Source organism: Sesamum indicum, linkage group LG10, assembly GCF_026168435.1.
Source record: "Sesamum indicum cultivar Baizhima isolate 11 linkage group LG10, ASM2616843v1, whole genome shotgun sequence".
Taxonomy (NCBI): Eukaryota; Viridiplantae; Streptophyta; class Magnoliopsida; order Lamiales; family Pedaliaceae; genus Sesamum; species Sesamum indicum.
In genome coordinates, this window is record NC_142666.1 from 15,913,161 (window position 1) to 15,927,671 (window position 14,511).

The 14,511-nt window shown below is 35.7% G+C and overlaps 1 protein-coding gene across 1 annotated transcript; it reads left to right on the top strand.

Moving 5' to 3' along the window:
* Nucleotides 1–1,179: 1,179 nt before the first annotated feature.
* TGH (SWAP (Suppressor-of-White-APricot)/surp domain-containing protein) lies at nt 1,180–13,894 on the top strand. Its single transcript, XM_011093274.3, has 16 exons — nt 1,180–1,501; nt 2,330–2,420; nt 2,510–2,604; nt 3,147–3,250; nt 4,293–4,354; nt 4,441–4,515; nt 5,869–6,020; nt 6,390–6,465; nt 6,550–6,615; nt 6,728–6,802; nt 8,403–8,547; nt 11,117–11,603; nt 11,770–12,054; nt 12,150–12,278; nt 12,517–12,735; nt 12,854–13,894. Exons 1-16 carry the CDS (start codon nt 1,364–1,366, stop codon nt 13,646–13,648), a joined length of 2,994 nt encoding a protein of 997 aa, XP_011091576.1. The 5' UTR covers nt 1,180–1,363; the 3' UTR covers nt 13,649–13,894.
* The last annotated feature ends 617 nt before the right edge of the window (nt 13,895–14,511 follow it).

A 14,511-nucleotide genomic window follows, 5' to 3' on the forward strand; every position in this document is an offset into this window, starting at 1 on the left:
ATTTGGCGCTGACATATTTAAATATGACCCATTAGAAAAAATGGTCCATTAACTGATGTTTAAACTCGACTGAAATTCATAAATCGATTAGAAATTCATAAAATGATACACCAAATGCCTGAGATTTCACAAATTAGCCAGAAAATTTCAAATTAACATGTCACATGCACAATAAATATAATATTTTAGCAAAATTAGCCAAAATTCTCCTTTATTCTCGCATTTCAAAAAATTACACGATCAAATTAAAAAGAAAAAATTCGTATAACATAAAAAATAACACCCCATACTTACCATACAAAAATAATTTTCTCAAATAGTCCGCCTGTCGACGCTGATAATGAGAATAATATTGACATTGACCTAAACGACAATTCTACTGGTGGCAGCCTTTCTGATATAGAAGAAAATGATGAATCTAAATATTTAATTGGGGTGACCGGAGGGATGAATCTGAGGGTTTTAGAAACACCAGCCACATTAGAAACATTAAATGACAGACGAAAGGGAGATTTCGTCCAATGTTACCCTAATAACTACACCTTCAAAAATCCTGCCTATAAGTACCAGGGAAGAATACAGAAAGGGTAATCTTGGAATCTAATTTTAGTGTGCTTTGGCTATTGTTTTATCACCCTTGAGTACGTTAATATTCACATGACCACATCAACGCATATTTATAATTAAATTTAAAAAAAGATAATAAACAAAAATATATCTTTTCAATAAAAATAACTTATACATTTATCCATAATTCCGTTTTCAAAAAGTAAAATATCCTTTTTATGTAAAAAAAAGAATGCAAAGGAACTATTTAATTATGTTTCTATTTTTATGTGTATAGATTTTGCGGAGAACATTATAATTTTGACCCCACAATATAGGGAGATTTGCAATATTAGTCCTTACTTTTTGAAATAATTAATATTAATTTCACATTTTACAAAAACGTTACAGTATAAATTTCTTTGTAAAAAATATTACAACTCTGGGACTAAATTTTTAATGTTTTTTTAAAATATGGGATTAATTTGGCAATATTTTTTTTAAATATAAGACTAATATTGCAATGATGAAATTAATTTTATAATATTTTTTTAAAATATGAAACTATTTTGGGATTGAAATTGCAATTTTGACAGATTTTGCCTTATGTAATTGACTGGAGCCCGTACCGTAACCGAAGTACTTCGCACACCCGGTTTAGGAAAAGGCCTTAACCGGCCTCGCAGCAAGTTGATCCTGCCACACCCTCTTTCTTCTTCCGGCTCAACAGGAACAGACTGCAAAGTTCTAATGCTTCGTATTGCCCTTCGACCACCTCTATCATTTTCTCGCTAAATTCACCAAGAAAAGGGAAGTAATGTCGAGCGACGATGAGGATTTCGTATTCTACGGAACGCCCATAGAACGAGAAGAAGAAATCACCACCCGCAAGAAGAAGGCAATAGCGGAGGCCTCTGGTCAGCTCAGAACTGCTCTTCCCCCATGGAAACAAGAGGTAAAGACCACAAATTACCACCAAGGAATTCCTTTTTCTTTTATGATATTTTTGCCCCTTCTGAATCATGGGTTTTTAGGTTCGTGAAAATACTGGGTCTTGGTCTTTTTAGTTTTTATTTGTGGTTTTAAAGATGTAAGGAGTTTTGCTGAACCTGATTATTGACAGTAACATTGTCCATTTGAGAGTTAGTCTTGATGGTTGTGGGGAATGCTATTCGTTGTCCGATTAACTTCAGTATGTTTTCTGGGTTTAGATTAACATGGTTAATGTGATTTGTGTTGAATGGTTTGTGAAAGTTCAGTTTTGTGGAGAGACTTGAATTCAAGTTCTTGTTACAATAACTTTTCCTATCCTGAGATTGGGATCACTGTGTAGCCTAGGCTTCTTGCATACTTTAACTCCTCGCTATAATACACTTCAACAAATTTCCCGGTTGGAAAGATGAGAGTATTATTCTTGTCTTGATAGGGTAGAAATGTCCTTTTGATAGTATTCGGACATTCCACATATGCCTCAATAAAGCCAAACATACTTTTGGGAATCTAATAAGTGAGCTATTTTGTTTTTGGCCTTTGATATCTGTTTTTTCGAGGATGTTCAGGTATGTATTTAAATTGAATAATTAACCAAAATCATCTCTTTCTCTTATCCTTTTTGTGCAGAAAGTTTAGTTGTTAAGTTGTGATTATAGCTCCACAAACAATAGCTTGGTTTCTTCGAGTTTTTACTTGGCTTGTTCAGGGGTTTAGCATTTTCATCGATGGTTTGTGCATAATGTTACGTGGTGGCAATTAACTCCAGTCAATGTGATGGGTGATTTTCCAGGTTACAGATGAAGAAGGGAGGAGGAGGTTTCATGGAGCATTTACTGGTGGCTTTTCTGCTGGTTACTATAACACTGTTGGCTCCAAAGAAGGTGCTGTCTGTGCTTTCTTTCTTGATTGAATTTCATAGCCACTTTCTTTATATGTTAGCACTCACTTGAATATTGACCGGAAATCGCAGGATGGACTCCACAATCATTTACATCATCACGGAAGAATAGGGCTGAAGTTAAAAAACAGAGCATTTACAGCTTCTTGGATGAGGATGAGAAAGCTGTATGCTCTATCAGTCATTTTTGCATCTATCCTGGAAATATTTTCACTTAATTCGTTAAGATTCATAGATTTGGTCTTTGGGCAGAAATTGCCTTGATGTAGTTGCGTGGACAATTGTTATGTTGTCTCCAGCTGAGCTAGAGAGCATACATTTTATTTTGAGAACCAGAATCAGTTTCTTGTATATATATGTGTGCGCGTGTGTGTGTGTGTACTTCCAAAGAAGAGCTGAAATGCTTGCCTATCTATATTATTTTTTCCCCTACCATAATTGAAAAGATCAAGTCGCTGTGGTTAACTTAATGGATAGACTGATAATGGGCCAAACAATAAATCCCTGCCAGGTTAAGATATGTTTCTTGAGACTTGCACCTTTTCTGGTTCTTTGTGCATTCTGATTGTGAAACATAAAATTTTTTTACGCTATCCGTTCCCTTTATTCCAGTATGGTAATAGAATATCTGGAATTTGATTTTTCCTACCTTCTGCTTTCAATTTTCTTGCATTTTTCTTTATTTCGTTTGAATGAATGAATGCTGTAGGAATTGGAAGGTCGTTCCTTGGGAACATCCATGCAATTTGATACATTTGGATTCACCGCAGCTGAGCTTGCCCGTAAACAAGCTGAGAAGGAACAACAACAGAGGTTTTTCTCTTTTTATCTTATGCATCTGGATGTTTATATAAACCGCTTATTATGTGCCAGTTCTGTGAATGTTTTGGGCTCGACCACTTATTTGGAACTTGGGAAAATAATAGCCGTCACCATCATATTTGCTGTAGGTAAACTGCGGTAGACTTCAGGCGTGGTCTTGAAATCACAGAACTGAATTCGTTGCAGTAAAACATTAAGTAGTTAATCTGAGATGATTGAAAAAGCTAACTTTTTGATTACTTGTTTTGATCTCCACTTCAATTTTAATATGATTTTGTCTTTGTTTAGCCCGTCTTCTTTAGTTGAGGATGCAGCTAAGAAAATTTATTTTAATATGATTTTGTCTCAGGTGAATGGTTTAATGGGAGAAACTTTATTGGTTCATTGAATTTTATTTGCATTAACTTCTAGTTTTCTAAATCTTTAAACAATTTTCCCATTACAATATTTATTAATAAAATAAGTACCACTACAGTTTCTTCTGATGTGCTAATTTACTGAATATACAAAAGAGAATAGATAGAGCAAATTGAAGTAAGAACTATCAAGAATTCCATTTCAAGACATGAGTGAATAAAGTTATAAACACACACAAAAAGACGGGGAAGGCTAATCTAGTCAAACTATGAACAACTAGATCTAATTCTTCTCAATTAAGAGGATACAAATTTAATTGACTATATATGTAAATTTTTTTTAACGAAAATACTATTATGTTTGTAAAATTTATCACATAAACATGAGAAACAATTTATATTACTGTACAATTGTTCTTTATCTATTACTTTTACTAATATTTGGTGTTTATATATATATGTGTGTATATATGTATATGCTATATCTTGAATGGATCCTATTCTATGTTTTCTAAGAATTTACTTGTATTGCCTCTGTGTTCTTGTATTGTTACCCCGGTTGTATCTTGAGTGTGACAGATGGTGCTAAAAGTAACTATCAATTAGAATAGGTTCCCATTGATTTAAACATGTAAAAGCTTCCAATTCTCTTACTTTCTGATTTGCGCCTATTGTAGGCCGTCAACTATTCCTGGACCTGTTCCAGATGAACTAATAGTTCCAGCGACAGAATCTATAGGTTCGTGCCAGATGTTGGGTGATAAATATTGTGTGCGCTAAATTGTGTGATTTCATCTCTCTAATTTGCATGCATCTGGTGGTCAGGCGTCAAATTGTTGTTGAAGATGGGATGGAGACAGGGTCGATCCATAAAGGATTCAAATAGGAACTCACTTTACGGTATGGTTTTATAGCACTTGTTTCTTTTTTTTTGGGGAACTGGTTTTGTAGCTCTTGTTTAGTTAGTCATTCTTTTGATCTTATAAATCTAATGTTATGTACAATATTTATGTTTATGGCATCCGATGGTAATGGTTACCTTGTGGCTCCCTTCTGTGGCAATGATAAGATGGTTGGCTAAATAAGTTAGTGTATGACCTTCCATGGAGTTTTTCTCAACTGCCAGCCTGTTAATGTGTTTTCTCAGATTTCATCGTTTACTTTGCATTCTTGTAGACACTGTACATATCATACTTCTGATAGAAGTGTATTTGGCTGTTATGAAGATTGGTAATAGAAACTTCATGATAAACACATTTAGGCATCAGTGAACTTCAAAAGGTGCAGGAAACATAAGAGATATTGTACAGCCTATGAAGATTTGTTGTCTTATTTCTGCTTCACTTGGCTTTATTATTCGTCTTAACTGCAGAGACCTTGATGCCTTTTCCCTGTCATAAATTTTCTTCCGATCACCTGAGTAAGAAATGAATATTATCTATATTATTGAGGTAACTTCACTTGAAGTAGACTGTATTTTAGAAGAGTTTCCCTGATGACCTAGGAAGTATGTTGACCTGGGCTGTTTTTGTTATGTTGAATGATTTCGCTTACTCTGTCCAGGATGCCAAATGGCAGAATGAGTAGTACTGGGTAATGCTGCTTTATGACACTGAAACTTTAGTCTTTCGGTTCTGGTAAAGAAGTCTTAAAATGTATGGGAATGCACTCCCTCTGTGATGATAATGACTTACGGCTCAATGTGTGACTTGAAATAAAATAATGCTCAACTACGTGGTGCCTGAGTTGATATATGTTTTTTTTTGCGGTTGTTTCCAATCTATTTTCATGCTAATTTGTAGCCTTCTATCTTCATTTACCTGGCAAATTATAGTTTCAGATATCAGCACATACTAATCTAAGCATGGTTAGGCAGTTATCACTGAGAAAATTAGATATTTGTGCTGGAATCTGCCTAGGCATTATGCTTTGTTCAAAAAGCAGGAAATCTCATAGTTTTGAAGTTTTTGGCAGATTACTAGAGAAGAAAATGTGAGGAGATTGTTAAATGTTCTGATAGTTGTGGTTATTCAATTTTTCTGATCGAGTGCATTATGTTTTTTGGGCCGTGAAATATCATGATATATGTAGAGAAATTATATAAAAAATTAGAGGCTGCAAGCGGTCCATTGTGAAAATCTTTTCTGTTTGTGTCTTTGTAGCATTTGGATGGTTTTTGCTGTTACTATTCTTCTTAAGGTTCTTAAACTATATGCTAGTGTTGCACTTATGATGTTTATCGTTTTCATGAAGATGCTCGCAGAGAAGCTAGAAAAGCTTTTCTGGCACTTTCGGACAATATGAGTTCACAGATCGACGATTCAAAGCTGGAAGAAGAGGATGCTGGCAACGATCAAGATCTTCCAATTGGCAGCAATGCTAATCGGTTCTCTAAAACCACACCGGTTAGATTTGTCCTCGTTTATCTAATAACTTAATTTGTTGTCTATTACATTTCTTGATTAACATGAAATTTTAGTTACCTGCTTGATTTGCATATATGTTATCCCCTATTGCATGTTCTCTAAGAGAAGGCAATCAATTCAACAAGTGTGAGCAATAGCCAGAGGGTAAGAAAGTGTTAGAGAGTGTCATCTTTCGGAAGAATCTGTATGGGATTCACCTAATGTTATCCAATGTCTTGTGATAGAAGTAGGATAGGAAGATCCAATTTGAATAAACTTGCCTGATGTTCTGATTTATACATCATAATTTGGTATCTGCTGACCTGGATTGATCAGTTGGGGACTTTGTATTAACTTTATCTTTTCTAGGCATATGTACTCAACCCAAAGCAAGACTTGTATGGCTTAGGCTACGATCCTTTTAAGCATGCTCCGGAGTTTAGGGGTACGTAAAGTTCTGAGTTAAGATAACTATTTCAGGGTTTGATTTTGTTTTGGCTAAGGATAATAACTGTTCTCTTTTGTTTAGAAAAGAAAAGACTGAGAATGTCTGGGGATAAGGAGATGAAGCCTTACAGGTCTCTCTCCATAAAAGGTGAGGTTTTACATGTAGTTCATTCTTGAAATTTACTGTAACGAGTGCAACACTTATTCTTGCAAAATTTTTGGTCTAGGCTCTTCTAATTTGTCGACTACATATATTCCAGGAAAAATTGGTCCTGGTTTTGGTATTGGTGCTCTTGAAGATTTAGATGCAGAAGATGAAGATGTATATGCATCGGGTAAGTGATTCTTTTACTAGTTTTTGTTATAATCCAAGTTGTTTGTTTGGTCTGCCACCTTAACTTTACCATTGGAAAAAATATTTGTGTGGATCCTCTATCTCAAACTCCCTCTTTCCATTAGCACTGAACAAATAGTTCATGTGTTTTGATATCTTTAAATGGTTTGGATTTTCTTTTCAATAGAAGAATCAATGAATGAAGAGAAATGGGCTGACGTTGATCTCTATACTAAACTGAATGTTAGGTTCACGTGTGTCCAAATGTTTTCTTCCATCCTTGCTTTATAATGCATGCCCCGTTTTTGTCTGAATGAATGCCTAACAGAATGCATGCCTAACACAGTAACAAATTAAGAAAGTTTTGAGAAAAAAGGGATAATTGGTTAGTAAACCTATTTATTTCATATATATATTTCACGTCCCTGCTTTATAATGCATGACATTCATTTTCTTCTCCATTGTAATGCCTAATAGAACAGAATAAATGTCAAAAGGAATACTGGTTAGTTTCCTTCCAAAATTTTGTAAGTTAATATCTAAGAAAAAGAAAAATATAAGCGGTGAAAAATACCCACAATGAAAAATGGAAATCCCAATAGGGAAGTAATTATTGTTGGATTAATTCCATTAGTTGTTCGATGCTAGCAGCTATATGGCACTTTATGTTGTTAAAATCCTATCAAGAGGATAAATTTCAGTTGTCGAGTAAGGTTTAATCTAACCCACTAGAAATATTATGACCAGAGAAACCTCAAAAAATTGTTAGTGAAAACTAATCCATCAACTGAAGTCATTAACACTGAGCTACAGTACTTATTTACTGCAATGAAACACAAGCTAAAATAGAAAAAACATACAATTGAAACTCAGGCTGCATCACAAGGCTAAGATTTCTTAATTCTAAGAAAAGCAGGGTCATTTATTCGGGGTTTATTTATTGAATTTTAAACTTGTAAGTAGATTTTAATTACCATTTAGTTGCTTAGAGCTATCTCTTATCTGACTGCTTGAAGAATATTAAGCACATCATTGTTTTTTTGTTTCTCCGGATTTTATAAGATCATTCCCTAAAAAGAATACCAAACACCCTTTAATTTTATAAGCCTTCATATGATATGTGATGTTTTAAAGAGCTTTAAGCTAACTGAAACACGTTTCAAACTTGAGCCTGATAGGGTTAGGTTGGATGGTTTACTTAGTCTTTGTTTAAAGTCTATTTTGGCAATAGAAATAATGAATAGATCAGCATATGCTAATAAGAGGGATTTAGCACTTTGATTACTTTGTGAAGGATTCCTAATTGCAGCGTCTTTTTGTTTTGCGGGACTATTAAGTGAATGGAGGGCAGATATGACAGATTTAGCCGGAAAATAGTAGACAGAGGTGGCAGACAAGGAGATAAAGAACAAACCTAGTCTGAAAAAATCTGAAAGGGAAGGATAGGTGTGGGTGAAAAGGGAAGGAGGCTACATTAAAAATCTGAAACTCTTTTTTCTTTTTGGCTTGAGCCCTACTACAAGTTGCAACTGTTGGACCATCACTATATACTCTTACATTGTGACTCATCATCTCTGCTTATATGCAATGTTTTTGAGCAGGTTATGATTTTCAAGATACTTATGTTCAAGAAATAGAAGAACCTTCAAGAGTGAATGTGGATACTTTGCGGATATTAGATAAAAAGAAAGACGGTGTTCTGTCTGGTTTTAAAGTTGCAACAAATTCTGAAAGCCAACTGGAGAGGTAATATATTTTACCTTCAAATAAAATTGGTAATCTAATATCAACTGAATTCTAACCGACCACTTTGAATCAACTCTATGAGTTTCATTTTTATCCAATTATTATTCTCGGTGGAGTTATCATCAGTTTTCCATCTTACTGTATTATTGTGATTTAGGTTACATCTTCTTTCAGATGCTCCCTCTTCCCAAATTTATTGCTTCTATCTCTTTCAGACGTCCCAGAATGAAGCTCCAAAACACCCCCTTCCCAAAATAATGATACTACACCATCGATTATAGAAAAGTTACTCTTTTGGGCAATATTGTAAAGATACTCAGAACTTTATTTTTCAACTATGATATAAACTCTGTGATTGTTAAATTAAGCTACTATAGATCTAATGACCCTTCTTTTGGTTGTAAAAGTAGGAAAGTTATGGTTCTCTTTGTCCTGGTACATAATATGAGGGGGTGCTGTTTTATAATAAATAGAAAGAACAATGTATCTAAGATAATGTCTTTTTCTTCAAAGTGAATCAAATAGCTCGCATAACCTTTTTTTTTTTATATGGTAAAAAACACCGAGGCCGGTGGGGGATTTTGTGGGGTCCTTTCCAATCTAAGATAATGTTTACCCCCAAACAATTCCTTTGCACTCGTATTCTACCTTATTTACAATGGAATTTATAAAAAGTTGATTATTTTCACCGTAAATTTGAATAAAATTTCTTAATATACCCCTATATCCAACAAGATCCTTGCCTTCTTCTGACCAAGAAAAATAGACTATTCGTTATACACCTCTCCTACAGAAAGAACTAAACCAATTTCCTCGCCCCTGGTCCTCTTGATGCAATCTTGCTTACTTGATTTTCATTCATGTCAAGTACTGAAACACAGTGTGAAAAACCGGCAAAGTTTTGAGTTAAGCCCAAGCATGACATGGCTTATACCATTGCTTTGCTAATGCAGTTGTATGCAGGAATGATGTTATGCCTGGGCCCCGAGTTAGGGAGCCCAAGCAAGACTTGGATGCACTCACTGAGCAACTAGTTAGCATCTGGCTCTTTAGCAACTCAACTTACCTGAGAAACACATGCACCCACTTATAGTAGTTAATGGCGCGCGGCGTGAGAGGCTCAGTCCTCTCGCCATTCGCGGCCTATGGCGCACGCCTTCACAATGGTGCGGCCATGGCGCGCGCCTGGGCGCCATTTATGCATTGCCCAGGTGCGCGCCAGGCGCGCCTTTATGAAGACGGGCCTGTGCCAATCAATAAAAAAACAAAAACCCTATTTCAGCAGAAATAATATTCCGCATGCTCTTCTTTCTTTGGTTCTCTTCTTCGTCTGCGGCGGCATCTTCTTGTTCAGTTCTCTCTTCTTCTCTTCAGTAGTAGTCTGGCCCTGCTGTTCACTGTTGAGTTGAGCCGCTGCTGCGTGACTGGACCTTTGGTTTTTTTTCTCTCTCTGTTTAGAAATTTAGCACTGGTACTGTTTTGATTTAATTATGTAATTGTTTGTAGACTAGTAGTCTATGATTATGTTATTTACTTCTTTAATTAAGTATAAATATAAATTAAAATTACCTGTTTTTCATATGTAGTAGTCTATGATTATGTTATTTACTTCTTTAAGTAAGTATAAATATAAATTAAAATTACCAGTTTTTCATATGTTTTAATGATATAAGTATGCTATGAAATTTCAGTTTGAGACTTTCAGTAATTCAACTATAAGGCTGTATGTATTGTTTAGTTTATGAAGTTTTTTTATGTTGAATTTGTCGTTTTATATGTCTTATTTAACTCCTTGTACGTTTATCTAGTCAAAATAATACTAATTATATAAATATATAAATTATTTCTTATATTTGCGCCATTTTTCGAAAAGGCACGCGCCGCACTGTGCGCCATGCACCATGGCTCCAGAAGCCCTTGGCGCCATTGTGTGCCGTGCGTCACTGACTACTATGGGCCACTTATAAGATCTTCCCACAACTGATGTTGGAAACAACAGCTATCTTTCTTCATTTTAGAATTAATTGAACAATCGGGGGGGGGGGGGGGAGCGGATCTCCACAGACTCCGAGCAAGAAGTGCACCTAATTGATGCTTCCTTTAAAAAGTATCAGAATATTTAAGAGGATTCTTGGAGCTTTTTGAGATTAAAATAGGCTGGGAACTGAAAACACTTAACAGCAAAAGACATAAAGCAACCAGAAATAGTTTGGTTGTTCTTTCAAATTTTATTAAAAGATTAATGGATGAATTAGGCTGTTCTTGTTACTTTGGATGGCAAGGATTATGATGGAATGTGAATTAACACGGCAACAAGAGATCAGTAGGAGCTTGAATAAAGAAAGAATAATCTTTTGAAAGCCCCACCCAAAACCAAACAGCAATATATTAGTTAGTGATTGATTTGAATAGTATTACATTCTTTTTGTCTTGAGCATGCTATTAAATATTATACCTTGCTTAATAAGTTTCACTCTATCTCAGTTTTAGGGCCACCTTTTGAAAGATATGTCTTTGTTGAATGCCAAATTAAGCTATGTATGGTTCTCATTGTCTGTGATGTCTACAGATTTGATTCTCCTGTAATTCCAAAGGACTTTGTTCCCCATCACAAGTTTCTTGCTCCTCTCGGCAATGATGGGAAGAATGCTGAAATCCCTCCCCCTGAGGTCCCTGCTCCAGAAGATAACAATCTGAAGGTCTTGATCGAAGGGGTGGCAACTTTAGTGGCTCGCTGTGGCAAATTGTTTGAGGATCTCTCCAGGGAGAAGAATCAGTCAAACCCATTATTTGCCTTCCTTAGTGGAGGAAATGGTTCTGATTATTATGTAAGGAAACTCTGGGAAGAGCGCCAGAAGCGTGGTGAACAAACCAAATTGTGGGAAGGGAAAAAGCCTCAGAATTCAGAACAGCTGACTGCTGAAAGACGTGGGAAAATTTTAGGAGAAAAAGCTCTGGAGAAGAGCTCAAGAGATTCTAGCTCTTTGGTTGAATCTGCTGCTTCTGTTAATATCCAATTTAAACTTTCAGACACCTTCACCAAACCTGCATCTATTGTGAGTAGCAAAATATTTATGGGGATCTTTAAGAAAATCTGTTCATTTCTTTGTTAGTATGATAAAAGTTTTCTGCAATGAACATTTTAATAACTAGATGATCCTTTAGACTGGTATTTTGTAGGTGATGTTGATTGTCTTTTTGTTTGTTCAATTGTTTTACCAGAATGACCAGCCGGATATTAGAAAACCTTTCCTTGATGACCCCGAAAAGCAAAAGAGATTCGAACAGTTCTTGAAGGAGAAGTATGAAGGAGGTCTTCGAACGAAAGATTCTGGTGGCTCCAGTAACATGTCTGAAGCTGCTCGTGCTCGTGAAAGATTAGAATTTGAAGCTGCAGCAGTGGCCATAGAAAAAGGCAATTCAGGTAAAGAAAGCAAGGCTACCAGCCAGTTGCTTGCAGATTTGACAGGTGCTGCAGGATTACAGTTTATTACCAGTGGAATAGAGGTATATTGACTGCAACGAATAATTACTGCAGGCCCTTTCTTAATTTAGTGTAATTCCACGCCTTATTTTTTATCAATATGAATGGTTATGTGCAGAAAGATAAAGTTCAACAGGATGAGGAATTGATAACTAAGGCAATGTATCCGAAACGGGAAGAGTTTCAATGGCGACCTGCACCTATTTTATGCAAGCGTTTTGATTTAATTGATCCTTACATGGGCAAGGTAGGCTATCTTCTTCTGATTGTAATGAATACTGACCTGGGCTGCTGTTTCTCCCTTCTGTTCCCTGGTGATTCTATCTGTTCTTTTGTGTTGTTTTCATGTTCATTTTGTTTTGAGTATAGATATGTATATTAAATGTCTTTTTGAACTTTCTATTACATACTATATCACCAAATTCTTTTCCCGACTGGGTTCTGTGTTTCAAGAATATTGACTGTATGCGTATCCCTGAATGCAGCCACCTCCTGCTCCACGTGCGAGGAGCAAAATGGACTCTCTAATTTTTATGCCAGATTCCATCAAAACTGCAAATGTGGAAGAACATATTAGCACAGAGCACCCCTCGTCTTCAGTTCCTCAAGTGCACAATGGGAAGCAAGGCGGAGAAATTACCGACAAGGAAGTTGCGAGTGAGGTGGAAGTCGAAAATGTTGAGAGGCCTGTCGATCTGTACAAAGTACATTCCCTTTCACTTTGTGTACATTATAGTTTCCTTCCATGTCTATGGTTTTCCATTTCTCTTTGTAAATAATAGGTTATTATCTTGTTGCCAATCAATATTCGTCCTTTTGCAGGCCATTTTTTCAGATGATTCAGATGATGAAGAGGAAAATACTACTTCTGATCAGGTTGAGGATACCCAAAAGAAGATTGAAGTTGCAAACACGACCCTAAATCGTCTAATAGCCGGAGACTTTTTAGAATCATTGGGAAAAGAACTAGGTTTGATGGTTCCCCCAGAGACGCCAATATCAGAAATTAAAGCTGGTGGAAGAGGTCCTCAGAAGGAAGCTGTTAATGTTGACAAAGGAAATGGTGATCCTCTGCCGTCTGAAAAGAAAAGGTCAGATTCTCAATACATTGTGGGAAGTTCAACAAATGGAGAAAGAACAGAAATGAAACCAGATAATCTACATAAGAGCACTGATGTGTTTTTAAGCGCTGTCACACGTATAGATGGTGGTCAAACTGCAGATAGAGTTTCAGTGGGAGACAGTAGTAAAGGTAGATTTCCAAATGCTCCCGGGGAAGAGAGGGATCTGAATACTCACAGAACTCTGAATCGCAGTCAGAGTAGCAGTTCTTCAGAAGATGAAAGGAGCAGAAAACGCGCGAGCCGTCACAGGCATAAACACCGCAGGAGCAGCACTCCAGATAGTGATGCATCCAGTGACTCAGATGATTATCGAGATCGACACCATTCGAAGTCCAGAAGAAAAGAAAAGGGATCGTCTCGGGAAAAGAGTAGCAGCAGAAGGCATTCAAAGCACCACAAACACAGACGAAAGGATTCTCCCAGTCGATCACATCGTAGCTCTGGAACAGATCATGAAAATCGCAGAAGAAAGAAGAGTAAATATGAAGATTGAGGAGGAAATACCGGGATGCTAAAAGCTGGATTGTCCGGGTTTCTCTAGTTTCCGGGTCGGATCTACTGTAAACGATGCTCGAATTTAGATGATATTACAGCTATACTTCTATTCCCTCTGTGTTTTTCAGTCAGGCCCAAAAATACCTGTTAATACCTGTATCTTATGGCTTCAAATGCTGTTACTGGAGAAAACATTTGAATTTGGTGGAATGCTGAATAAGGATTGAATGCCTTTCAGTTGCAATTTTCTGTGGTAAAGCAAGAGCCTTATGACATTGCTGAGTCTGTTTTTGCTTTTAACCAAAGCTCGAGGGGACTTGGAAGTTGGAACAGCTCTTTTGGTGTGGATTTTTGTAAATGACTGAACTGATGGTGTGGTTTTAAATTTTAAATTTTGATTGTATTTTTGCTACTTTTATGACTCAAAATATTAAACTTAAATTTATTTTGTCATAAGATATTATTTTAAAATTTTAGATAAGATTAGAAGTATTCATATATTTTAGATGAAAATAATTGAATAAGAAATAATATAGTCTACTTTTGAAAACTTATTTCTTTTATTTTTTCCCCTTCACATGGATATGTACCAAAAAAAAAAAAATAAATGGAAAACATACAATAGAATTCGATTAAGATACTTTATGAAAACTTACTTGGGTGATAATTTAAGTTTAATGTATAAACTTATTAGGTGGGAAAATATATTACTCCCCCCCTATTGTGGTATTTTATGCATTTGCTTAAATCACTCATGCAATAAAGAAATGTAACAATATAATATTTATAATAGAAGAAATACCAAAATAACAATCCAAATTGCTAACTATGAAGTAATTTAAAAAGAAAATGTCAAAATTT